Source organism: Mus pahari, chromosome 23 (assembly GCF_900095145.1).
Source record: "Mus pahari chromosome 23, PAHARI_EIJ_v1.1, whole genome shotgun sequence".
Taxonomy (NCBI): Eukaryota; Metazoa; Chordata; class Mammalia; order Rodentia; family Muridae; genus Mus; species Mus pahari.
The window spans coordinates 4,822,633-4,834,972 of NC_034612.1; the positions used below are offsets into that span (position 1 = coordinate 4,822,633).

The 12,340-nt window shown below is 54.3% G+C and overlaps 2 protein-coding genes across 2 annotated transcripts in view; one reads left to right on the forward strand and one right to left on the reverse strand.

The window, feature by feature from the left end:
• Positions 1 to 3,082, forward strand: part of C23H12orf43 (chromosome 23 C12orf43 homolog) — a 7,054-nt gene extending 3,972 nt beyond the window's left edge. The window contains exons 3-5 of the mRNA XM_029533856.1: positions 79 to 170; positions 865 to 955; positions 1,369 to 3,082. Of these exons, the coding sequence (XP_029389716.1) occupies positions 79 to 170; positions 865 to 955; positions 1,369 to 1,699 (514 nt within the window). The 3' untranslated portion in view covers positions 1,700 to 3,082. The remainder of the gene's footprint in view (positions 1 to 78; positions 171 to 864; positions 956 to 1,368) is intronic.
• Positions 2,712 to 12,340, reverse strand: part of Hnf1a (HNF1 homeobox A) — a 22,208-nt gene continuing 12,579 nt past the window's right edge. The window contains exons 3-10 of the mRNA XM_021186705.1: positions 9,679 to 9,865; positions 9,131 to 9,372; positions 7,397 to 7,545; positions 7,046 to 7,247; positions 6,343 to 6,534; positions 4,600 to 4,718; positions 4,364 to 4,508; positions 2,712 to 3,879 (exon numbers count right to left, since the gene is read on the reverse strand). Coding sequence (XP_021042364.1) covers positions 3,755 to 3,879; positions 4,364 to 4,508; positions 4,600 to 4,718; positions 6,343 to 6,534; positions 7,046 to 7,247; positions 7,397 to 7,545; positions 9,131 to 9,372; positions 9,679 to 9,865 — 1,361 coding nt within the window. The 3' untranslated portion in view covers positions 2,712 to 3,754. The remainder of the gene's footprint in view (positions 3,880 to 4,363; positions 4,509 to 4,599; positions 4,719 to 6,342; positions 6,535 to 7,045; positions 7,248 to 7,396; positions 7,546 to 9,130; positions 9,373 to 9,678; positions 9,866 to 12,340) is intronic.

A 12,340-nucleotide genomic window follows, 5' to 3' on the forward strand; every position in this document is an offset into this window, starting at 1 on the left:
AAAAAAAAAAAAAAAAAAAGTCGTTCAATTGTTGTTACCCAAAATGTCATCCTTGGTCGGGCGCCTCCTCTCCCTCAGCTCCATTGCCATCGCAGAAGTATGGAAGAAGTCGCAAAAGGCACGTGTGCAGCAGGCGGCAAAGGCGCAGCAGGCGGCGAAGGAGGAGGGCGGTGAGTCCTTAGAGTGCAGACCAGTGCTGCCCTGCAGAGATGCCCCTGTGTGCCTGTGGCCAGCAGCCCTGTGGAGCAGGTTTCCCCTTGCATCTGCCGTCCCCACACTGAAGTGGGAACCACAGCACCCCATTCCCGGGATGAGCTAGCTCTGAGATCCCCCACTTGCCCTGGCGCCTGTGGCATTTTGGCTCCCAGTCTTTCCCTCCCGCTCTCTCTGGTCCTGTCCCGTACGTGGGCCCTTTTGGAGGCCACTGCTGGGAAGGGAGACTCAAGTGCAGATTTCTGAAGCCCCTGGAAGCTGGGTAAAAGCACGTGGTGCTTTTAATCCCTGCACTTGAGGCAGAAGCAGGTGGGTCTCTGTGAGTTCAAGGCCACCCTGGTCTGTATAGCTAGTTTCTGGACAGCCAGGGATACACAGAGAAATCCTGTCCCAAAACAGAAGCCCCTGAAGCTCACTGTCCGGATGTGGCAGCCGGTCTGTGCCCCACAAACCCCAGCCTCTGGCTCCACAGGAGGGCGAGTGAGCCTTGCTTCAGATCAGCTTCAGTTTACACACACACACACACACACACACACACACACACACACGGCAGTGAGGTCTAAGCACCTGAAGACTGGCTGCATCCTTAGCACCTGGGGGAAGGGCAGTGTCTGCCTTACTGACTGCTGGCTCTGTCCTGTGGTGTCTTAGGGTTCCGCCTTTTCTTCACATCTGTCCCCGGAGAGCATAAGAAGGAAGCCTCTCCAAGACCCTGCCGGAAGCGCCAGCCCTCCAGCTCCAGGTAAGAGCTCGTGACCTCTCCTTGCCGAGCCTGAGGAATAGCTAAGCAACCCCAGTCAGGCTCAGACTGAGCACGAGATCATCAGATAATAGGGCAAAGTGTTCCCCCAGCAGGAAGGCACAGCGTCTTCTCAGGGGGAGCGAAGGATCCCATGGTTTTCATGAGCAGCCATCTTGGGCCAGAATCCCACCTTTATCATCCTTGCCTCCTGAGAAGCTCTGTGAGGGTTGGGCACTGTCGGGGCCCTCATTGTAGATGACACTGCTAAGGCTCAGAGGGTTAGGGTACTTAGTGCAATCATGTGACTGACAAACAGAGAAGCCTGAGCTACTTGGCTGCCTCCCTCTGGTCCGGAGGTGACCAGGCAGCTCAGAGACCCGTCCAGCTAACCCGACTATTCGCCATGGTGACAGTGAGGACAGTGACGAGGAACTTCAGCGGTGCCGGGAGGCAGCTGTGTCGGCTTCAGACATTCTCCAGGAGTCAGCCATACACTGCCCTGCCAAGGCCGAGGAGGAGGCCGAGGAGAAGAAGAAGTTGAAAAAGAAAGGCAAGAAGAAGGCGGACAACGCCGGCCTGGCTGCAGCCCCAGGCCTGGGAAAGGTAAAGGAGGCAGGCGGTGTCACTGGGGACCCGGTGTCGCTTGGGACCCAAAAGAAGAAAAAGAAGAAGAAGACCAAGAAAGCCAGAGAGGCTGCCCTGTGCCCACCAGCAGAGTGTGCAGTGGCGAAGCCTGAGAACTGACCCCAGGCTGGAGGTCCGGTGGCCACCAGCCCTGAGGATCAGGTGCCCGTGGAGTTAGGGCAGAGCCAAGCCTCACTCCCAGTTTTCAGCTTCCCGCACTGACTGCCCAAGGGTGACTTTAGGTGGGTTTGCTAAGAGTCCAAGCAAAAGGAGTGGGTGTATGGGGAGAGGCCTGCGTAAGGCTGGAACGCAATTGTGGTCCCAGAACATTGCCCGGCTTTTAGACTGAATCTCAGAGCATCCATCTCCCCAGCCTGCGCAGCCTCGCATGACAGTTGTCCTTGAGAATGATGGGCAGGGGTCTCCACGCTGCCGAGGCCCCGGAAAACATTTGTACCTCTCCCCCAGCCCACACAGACTTAGTAACATTGTCTGGAAAAGAAGGGAAGATGTCCCCACCTCCTCCTCCTGTCCCCACATCTGTCTGTAACATGCTGATTTGTTAATGACCCAGGTAAGTCCATCACTGACAGTCAGGTGCCAGAAGGCCGAGCACCTGCTTAGTGGTAGGCTGCATGCAGGCTTGGGTGCATGGCCCCAAGGAAGAGAAAAAGGAAAATAAATTCTCACGTGGCCCAAGACCTACGCTAGCCCTGCCCTGGTCGGTGCCGATCCTTTTTGTCTTATTGTCTGGAAGAGTCTCCCGGTTTGCCTCCTGTGCGGTTACACCACCGAGCCGTCAGTGCCAGGGAATCAAACCAGGGGCATCCCACTTACCACGCAGGCATCAGGCCACTGAGCTGCCTCCTCTGTGCCGAATGTTAAGGGGGCATCGTATATAAAAACCACATGTGGCTCCATCCACCCACACCCAGATACCCTCCGTCACCCCAGCTTTGGGACTCCAGGGAATGGTAGCACACTTGGACTACTGGGCAGGTTTCTTGCAGTAACGAGGACACAGAGATTCAGGCAGAGTCACCTCATTTCCAGTTAAACAAAAAGATGTGCGGTTCTTCATTCTGCCTTCCCTCCTGGCCACTAATGGATAGTCAGGAAGCTTCCACACGCTTTTTTACCGACTTTACTAAAAGTTAAATAAACATACAGGCTCGCCCATGGTCGGCTGTAAGCTGCAGTCCCGGGATACTGGCTCTTTCCAGGCCGACGGACGGGGGAGCCGGCTGAATAGGCCCGAGGAGACAAAGTCAAGTGTGATGTGTTTCCCTGGGCTGCCGGGGACCCAGGATTCCTCAGAATGGCTGTCAGCCCCCAGGCCGCTTAGGTGGCTTCTCTCTGCTGGTCTCCATACTCTCTCCACTAGACACTGCCCAGGCCTTGACTTCTGAGTTCTGCAGGTCTCCTTCCCTCCCTCACACCAGAAAGGAAGTTGTCAGGGCCCTACAGGCAGAGGAGCGGATTGCCCAGGGTGTGGCCTTGGCACGAGTTGCAGGCCTTAAGGAACAGGGGTAACAACCAGAGCCCTGTTCTAGTGGAGGCAAGGTGCCAAATTGGCATAAGACACATCCAAGGGAATAGATGGCCTGCAAGTGAGGTCCTGGGGCTGGGAGAAGGGATGGCTTGGTAGGGGAAAGCCTAGGAGAGCCCCGAGTGGCTTCCCCTCAGCTCTCGAGCCTAGCAGAAGAGCTGCATGGGAAATCCCCAAACAGGCATGTGGATCTCTGGTACAGGGTGGAATGGCCTGGGGAGGCCCAGGAGACAGCAGGCAGCTGTATTGATCTGTGTGGGTCCTTGAGAGCCTGCAGGCTCTGACTGGGGTATGCCAGCACCACAAGTTTCCCCCCTTCTGTCCCAAGCATTAAATTTTCTGTTCTAAACAGCAGGGATGATAGTCCAAAATACTGCCCAGATTGGGCCGTCCATCCTCCAGCTCCTTGAGGCTTGCTTCTCAGGCTGAGACACCTCAGAGCCATCCTTTCCTGATGATGGAGGAGCAGCTGTGTCAGTGAAGCGTAGACTTCACTACAGCAGCCAGCAGCCCGTGTCAGGTGGCATGGCAGGCTCAGATATCCTCCGGGCAGTGCAGCCCTCCTCACCCCCTGTGCATTCAGTGCAGGCTCTGGGCACCCAGTTGCTGGGAGGCAGTCACCATGGTTACTGGGAAGAGGAGGCCATCTGGGTGGAGATAAAAGTCTCGATGACACCATGGTTGGATGGCAGCAGGTGGCTGTGCCCGTTGGAGTCAGAACTCTGGTACAACACCAGGCTGCTGGAGGACACTGCAGAAGCAAACGAGGTCACTAGCTATCGGCCAAGTCCCCTCCAACCCCTACCCCACCTGCCCATCTCTTAGGGATGCTCCAGGGGGAGAAAGCAGAGCCTCACATTCTGAATCAACAGCTGGGCAGTGGTGGCGCATGCCTTTAATCCCAGCACTTGGGAGGCAGAGGCAGGCAGATTTCTGAGTTCGAGGCCAGCCTGGTCTACAGAGTGAGTTCCAGGACAGCCAGGGCTACACAGAGAAACCCTGTCTCGAAAAACCACCAAACAAACAAACACGAAACAACCTCCTCTGGCCTGTGCATGTGTGTGTAGAACACCTGTACACTCACATGCATAATATATGCACGCACATACAGAGATCCCAAACTACTGCTTGGCGTTCCACAGGCACCACATACAACGGGCAGAAGCACTTCCCATCTGCCCCCGACCCATTGCACATACCACCTACATACTCCTGGGAGACCCCAGACCGCTCACCTGTAGGACTGGTGCTGAGCCGGTGGGCAGGCTGCAGGTGCTGGATGTTCGACGGGTCCTGGCTGGGGATGTGGATGGTGGTGGCTGGAGAGGGTGGTTCGTGAAGCCCAGGCTCACTGGAGGCCTCTGTGTCTGAGGTGAAGACCTAGGGAACCAGAATAAATACCCCCTGAGCCCGTGCACACGGGAGCGGGCAGCCCCCCCGTGGGGCGGGGCTTCGGGAGGCAGGGCCTTACCTGCTTGGTGGGTGTGAGGCTGGCAAGGGTGCTGAGGTTGGTGTCTGTGATCAGCATGGTCTGCGGGAGCAGGCTGGTGTGCGTGTACTGGGCCACCTCAGGCTTGTGGCTGTATAAGGCTGGGAGGAGACACACAGAGCTGTGACTCCCTGGGCCCTTCCTTCCCCGGAGGCTTCGGGGGTGAGTGCCCTATGGGAAGTGGGCATGAAGCCTGATAAACACCCCAATGGCGAATAGTTGGTGATCCAGATGGGAGAGACCCACATCTTTCCCATTACAGGGACCTGCACAGCTAAGCCGGATGGGGAGGGGCGGGGCCGGGGGCGGGGCGAGGGGAGGGCCTGCACTAACTCCCCCTCATTTTGCGTACTGGTTTTTCTGTGCTTGTTTCCCCCGACTGCCCCAGGCAGAACACAACTCCAGCTATGTAGAAGCAGAGGCGTCGAGCTGCATGAGTACGGGCAGGGCATTAGACACGGATACCGCTGCCTTAGATGCAAGCGGTGCTGTTGTACTGAGCGCAGGGACTCTCTCAGTATCTGACGCTGTGCAGAGGGAGCAGGGTCGCCAGCATGAGGGCCGGGGAGGTGCTGTTGCACAATACAGGCCCCTGGGGGAAGGGCTGGTGGCTTCCATGTAGGTGAGCGGGCAGAGGCCAGCAATACCTGTACCTCCAGGGCACCTCCAACACGTGCCTCCAAGTCTCACCGCTAGCCTCCCCAAGAGACCCAGACACTTGCCAAGCACATAGCCACAGCATGCTGTCCCAGGAATTCAGCCAAAAGCAGAGCGCACACACACACACACACAGAGACATCCATGCTGTCAGCCTCACGCTGGCCCACAAGTCCATAGCCTCCAGCCATACAGAGATCCACAAGTCTGAACCCAAAACTTTGCATAAGGTCGGTCCCACAACCCATCTGTGGCCAGCCTTATGCAGATCTGACATACACGAGGCTGCGTGAGCGTGCGTAGATGTGTGCGTGTGCGCGTGCATGCCTGCATGTGTCTTGTCTATATACAAGTGTAAGCATGAGAGGCCAGTAGAACCCCCGAAGGTTCTCCCAGTAGCGGGCCTGGAGTCCACAAAGTAGGCCAGACTGGCTAGCACAAGCCCAGGGGCTGCCGGTCTGTCTGTCTCCTTGGCTCTGGGATTACAAGAAGCACACAGCACCATGTCCTTCCTCTCCACACCCCCCAACGTCCCATCCCGTCCCTCTCCCCTCCTCCGCTCCACCCTCCGTGGATTCTGAAAGATGGAACTTTGCTCTTTAGCACTTACTGACTGAGCTGTTCACCCCGCCCCACCCCTACCCCACATGAGTCGTTAATCTACTTCATGTAGTGGGTCTGTCTTTTACTGCAGAAAGAACTGTTCTGTGGGCAGTGAAGCCCAAGGGGACTGGGAGTAGTCTGTACTCCACGATCTAGCCACAAGCCAGCTTTCCAAACGTGGCAAAGTCATTAATTAACGTGCGCGCAGAGCCCCAAGGGTTTCAGAGAAAAGGCTGTGTGGCCTGCACTTTACCCCCGGGACCGGACGCCATCATCGCGCACAGTGAAAAGTTCACACGCAAGCTCCGGTGCGCGCGCGCGCGCGCACACACACACACACACACACACAAACAGGTTGGTGGCCCATAGATACCTGCAGCCCACAGCACCTGCTACCTGCCGCATCTTTTGCCTACCAGCCAAGCTGTAGCCCACCTCTCCCAGGCCAGCGTGAGGGATGCTCACCGTGCGGGCTCTGCAGCTGGGCCATGGTTGCCATGAAGGGGCTCTGGGCCACGTGGCTCTGGACGGGGGGCATGAGAGGCTGCTGGTAGGACGGATGCAGAGGCTGGGAAAACTGGACCGGCTGCAGCGTGGTCAGGCTGCTCCCCATGCTGTTGATGACGGGCACGCTCTGTGCCTGAGTGGAGGCTAGACCTGGGCAGGACAGACAGGAGTCAGCTGAGCCTCCCCCCAACTCCCACTCCTGCACGGGGTCTCCTCAGACCCAGCCCAGGGCCTCGGAGGGACACTACCCCTCCTTCTCAGGCTCTGAGAAGAGGAAGGGGAGAGGTTGGCACACGTTTAAGTGGCCTTGAAAAGTCATTCTGCAGGACTTTAGCTCCTCATTTGGCCCAGTGGGAAAGGCAGTCAGTCTGTCGTACTGGGGGTTCCGTGGTAGTGGCAAAGCCCTGGGCTTAGGTCTGTGCTCCCCTGTTCTAGCATCTCCCTGTTTCTTACACAACTGAGCAAAGTTCCACTGTCTTCTCAGACTGATGTCTGGTAATTTCCACACTATGCTAGTGGTTACTGTCTAGCATCATGGGTGCCTAGCCACAGGCTCTCAGAAAGTGGATGCCGTGTGGATGGACCCATGAGTCCCAGTAGCTCACTCCAGATCCCAGATTCCGCCCAAGGCACAGGAGCCCCACTCACGCCACCCACTTACCGATAACCAGGGTGGAGGCACCCGTGTTCGTGAACGTGGGTCCCAGGGAGGCAGGCTCCCCGGGCCCGATGGTCATGACCCCAGGCAGCGAGGCCATGATAAGGTTCTGTGGCTGCTGGTTGAGACCCGGAGATGTCTGCTCCAAGCTGTGCAGTGCTGTCAGGGTGCTGACAGGAGGCAGGGAACCCCCTGTGGCTGAGACCTGTGCGGGTAAACCAAGTTGGGCTGGAGTGTCCTCATCCTGTCTCGCTGCCACAGAGAGTGGGGCGGGGGGGGGGGGGGGGGGGGGGGGGGGGGGGGGGGGGGCCGGGTTTGCGCTCAGGACAGGGAGGGGGAGGGGCGCTCGCTCACCAGCTTGGCCTCAGTGCTCAGCAGGCTGCTGGGCTCCAGGCCCGTGGGGGATACTTGGTGTAAGGCTGCAGACACTGTGACTAAGGGACCTCCGCTGCTGGAGGGCACCTCGGCTGCCTCGCTGGTTGCAGACTGTCCGAACCGCACGCCTAGAGTGGGGAGCAATGTCAGCACCCCACTTTCCAGTCCCACAGACCTTACCACACCAGAGCCTACTGGTTTGCTCAGCTTGGCACCCCATCTTTCCTCCTATGCTAGCTGCTTCCAGCTCTTTTAATACATGGCACTGTGTCGTTTCCCCCCACCCCTCACTACTTGGCATGTCCCCTTCTGTGCAGAAGACATTCAAAGAACAATGGGGCTGAGCCCAATCGGGGCTCAGAGAACTAAATGGAAATAAACTGAGTTGAGCAGAATGGACCAAGATTGGCCAAATTAAATGAAATCTCCTTAAATAGGACCAGAAATGAGTTGCACTAGACTGAGTTTTTGCTTTGCTGAACAAAATCAAATCGAACCGAGCTTTCCAGTCAGCCTCTCATCCGAGGGCACCAGGTCCTCAGATTCTTTTTGTTTGTTTGTTTGTTTTGAGACCGTGTTTCTCTGTATAGCCTTGGCTGTCCTGGAACTCGCTCTGTAGACCAGGCTGGCCTTGAACTCANAAATCCGCCTGCCTCTGTCTCCTGAGTGCTGGGATTAAAGGCATGTGCTACCATGCCCGGCTTCTTCTTCTTCTTCTTCTTCTTCTTTTTTTTTTAAGATTTATTTTATTTATTATATGTAAGTACACTGTAGCTGTCTTTAGACAAGGGAATCAGGTCTAGATATGGATGGTTGTAAGCCACCATGTGGTTGCTGGGTTTTGACCTCAGGACCTCTGGAAGAGCAGTCAGTGCTCTTAACCTCTGAGCCATCTCTCCAGCCCACATCCTCAGATTCAATCAATTGTTGAATCAGAATATTTGGGAGAAAAAAGAAAGTTCACACCTGTGCTGAACACATGTAGGTTTTTCTCCTTGTCACCAAGCCTCAGCCAATACAGTGTACGTGTCCACATTGGGATTACGATATATCGGGTATCATAATCATCTATGTGCACGGATGAGAGGTGAATGCTATATACCTGTCAACAAGAAGTCCCGGCCCCAATTCCCGGGCACCAAGGACTATGTAAAATGAACTGGATTCTGTGGAATTGGTTTGGTCAAACGGGATGGTTTGGATGGGAATTGGTTGGGTTAAAACTATGATTTGAGCACAATTAAGTTGAACTGAAATGGTTTGATTGAGTAGATCCAAAGGGAATTGTGTTGCACTGAAGTAGCCAGAGGTGAGTTAGGTTGAATAGAGCAGGTTGGCCCAGGTTGGACCACAGGGACAGGCATCCTCGGCATCCTCGTCAGAGAGTGGGCAGGGTGGTATGAGCCAGTGCGGATCCACCTAAGTGAGGTGGGCGGAGTGCGCAACTGTGAACTGAGCACAGGGGGAGGAGATGAAATAGTGTGTGTGTGTGTGTGTGTGTGTGTGTGTGTGTGTGTGTGTAAAACTGGAGTGGAAGAAATGAGGTGGATGGGTGGGGTGGAGTGGTGAGCATGGAAAGGGTGGAGCTGGTGGAGTGCATAGCATTTTTCTGGTGGCTGTGGCAGCTGTAAAAGCCCCTTTCACTCTTCCACCCGCCCCCCCCCTTTCTCCTCTTCACCTCCTATCCCAGCTTCCCTACCCCACAGCACTCACCGTGGACCTTACTGGGAGAGAGGGTGGTTGTGGGCAGGCCTGGGGAACTGTGAGCAGGCAGCGCAGGGCCCGGGCCTGGCCCCGGTGGAGGCCCGTTATACGTGTCCATGGCCAACTTGTGTCGAAAGGCTTCCTCCTTGCGCCGGTTGGCAAACCAGTTGTAGACGCGCACCTCCGTGACAAGGTTAGAGCCTAGGCCCTGGGCCTGCGATGGTGACACACCCCTCTGGATGCACTCCGCCCTGCAAAGATGGCACCCCGTGAGCCTCCAGATCAGGCTCAGAGGAGGGAAGACAGTATGGGATGTGGGGTCTACCCTAGGGCTGGATTACAATACCAGCTCTGCTGTGTGACCTCGGGCAAATGACTTAGCCTCTCTGAGAACAAGTAGCCATAGGGCTGTAGAGGAGATGAAATGAGATGAATGGACCCGGAAGTGTTGCTCAGATGAGCGGAGGATTCAACACCAAGAGTTCTCAAGGATGCTGAGGCCCCCTGAGGACCCAGAGACGAGTTCCCTTCCCCGGCTTAGCCTCGACCATGCTAACCTATTACACTCCTCCACCAAGGTCTCCCGCTCTTCCTTGCTGGGGTTCTTTTGCCTCTCGTAGGCCTGGAACAGGATCTGCTGGGATGCGGGGCCCCACTTGAACCGGTTCCTCCGCCCCTTTTTGGTTGGCAGCTCATCGCCTGTGGGCTCTTCAATCAGTCCGCCCTGCCCTGCGTGGGTGAATTCTGTAGGAACAGAGAGTGGTGAGGCATCGACCGACCGCTTCCTCCTCTGCTTATCAGCTCATGTGACCCCTCTCTCCACTCCCCCCCCCCCCAAGTCTCTCTCGTCCCCAAGGTGCTTAAACACAGTTAACTTGGCAGCTAAAACCGAAATCATCCAATCTCAGGACTGGTAGCAGGCTTGCCTAGCATGCGTGAAATCTGAGTCCAATCCGAAGCCAAGCCCCACCCCATGCTAAAATGGGGACTTGGTGCCATGAATACCAGCATTCAAGAGGCAGAGGCAGAGGCAGGCAGGTCTCTGTGAGTTCGAGGCCAGCCTGGCCCAGTCACACCCACTCACCCCACTCACTCACACTGCCTCTGAGGTGGCCATCTTGTTTTGGTCCACACTCACTGAGTGGTCACAAGATAGCAGGAGCCACAGACAGGATGAGGTACCAGAGACTATAGTTTGGCCCCCTAAACCTGAAACACTTGTTTATTATATATATATATATATATATATACACATATATACACACATATATACATATATATGTATATATATATATATATATAAAATAATATATACACATATGTACATATACTTTTTTTTGTTTTTTGTTTTTCGAGACAGGGTTTCTCTGTGTAGCTCTGGCTGTCCTGGAACTCACTTTGTAGACCAGGTTGGAGTCGAACTCAGAAATCTGCCTGCCTCTGCCTCCCAAGTGCTGGGATTAAAGGCCTGCATCATCACGCCTGGCTAGAGGTGATTTTGAAACACCTGAGGTGAGTACTAGGAATTGAACTCATGTCCTCTGGAAGAGTAGCCCTTTTCTATGTAATTCTGTCTGTCCTACAGTTAGATCTGGAATTCACAGAGATCTGCCTGCCTCCGCCTCATGGTGCCAAGAGTAAAGGTGTGCATCACCATGACTGGCCCTAAATAAAATAGGTACTTTCTTAAAGATAATGATATAGTAAGATCAGTGTAAGGAGTTACCAAGAAAATTAAAGTTAAAACCACAATGCAATGCTACCGTGGGTACCACATGGCTACAATGAAGAGACCAACATTAATATATGTTAACACAGATTTCAGAAGCATCTAGAATGTTGAGACAGTGATGGTTAAAGTGCAAACCCACAGCCATTGGGGCAGGAGCCACTAATACCCAGTAATCCCACAGCCAATAGGATCGTGTATTCACCTTTACCTAAATCCCAAGTAAAAATATTCTGAGCCATCCTGTTCACAGAATCAAGAGGTCAGAAGCAATCCAAACATCCATTAAAGAGGAGTAATGTCTCCTCCACACAAAGGGATGAACTCGGCCCATGCAAAATGACAAGAGTGTGACAATGTGTGTGAATCTCACACAACTAATATGGAGCAAAAGAAGCTACTACCTATAGCGCCGTTGTGAAAACTTCAGAAGCAGCCATGGTAGGAAGTCGGTCATGATCGGTGACTACGCTTGCCAGGGACAGGCCGCTAGGAAGTTGCTCACTTCTTCATCCACTAGGAAGCTGTGTGGCTATGTTAGCTTTGTGAAATGCATTGAGAGAGCCAAATGTGGTCACTCAGAACTAAAATCCCAGCCCTCTGGAGTCTGAGGCAGGAGAATTGCTGTAACTCTGAAGCCATCCTATGCTGCATAGCAAGTTCGAAACAAGCTGGAGTTACAGGGGGACCTTGTCTCAAGTAGGAAGAAAAAGCCAGGCCGTGGTGGCTCATGGCTGGGATGCAGAGGCAGGGCGATCTCATTGACTTCCAGGCCTGCTGATCTAGAGAACAAATTCCAGGATAGCCAGGGCTACATAGTGAGACCCTGAGTCAAAACAAACAAACAAACAAAACCCAGCAACAACGAAAACCTCACTACCAACAACAGAAGATCTGTGGACTTTTGTGTATTAGGCCTTTTTAAAAGTTTTTTATTGTTATTGAAATAAGTCATTCAACTGAAAACTGAAAGGCTGCTTTCACCTCTGAGGTTGCCGAGCTGGTCGGGTGGCCGCACAGGACCAATCAGCGCCCCTAGGAGGAGACACCCCCCTGAAAAGGATGTCCACAGAAGAGACAACAGAACCAAGCCGACATGGTGGTCCAGTGGTATGATCTCAGTACTGGGGAAGTGGCGCCAGGAGGAGCTGTCCAAGGTTACTGTTGTCTGCACAGTGAGTTTGAGGCTAGCCTGGGCTACACATGGGCTAGCCTATTCAAAACACAACAAAGCAAAACAGGAAAAGGGGAAAGACTGAGAGGAAACAAAGCCAAGCCATGAATGTCCGGCCGGCTGTCAGTTAAAGCCCCAGAGGCCACCTGGAGCCATCCTGTCTTGTTCACATTCATGACACAATAAATTTCATCTTAAAAATTCTTAAATCGGGGCTGGAGAGATGGCTCAGTGGTTAAGAGCACTGACTGCTTTTCCAGAGGTCCTGAGTTCAATTCCCAGCCACCACATGGTGGCTCACAACCATCTGTAATGG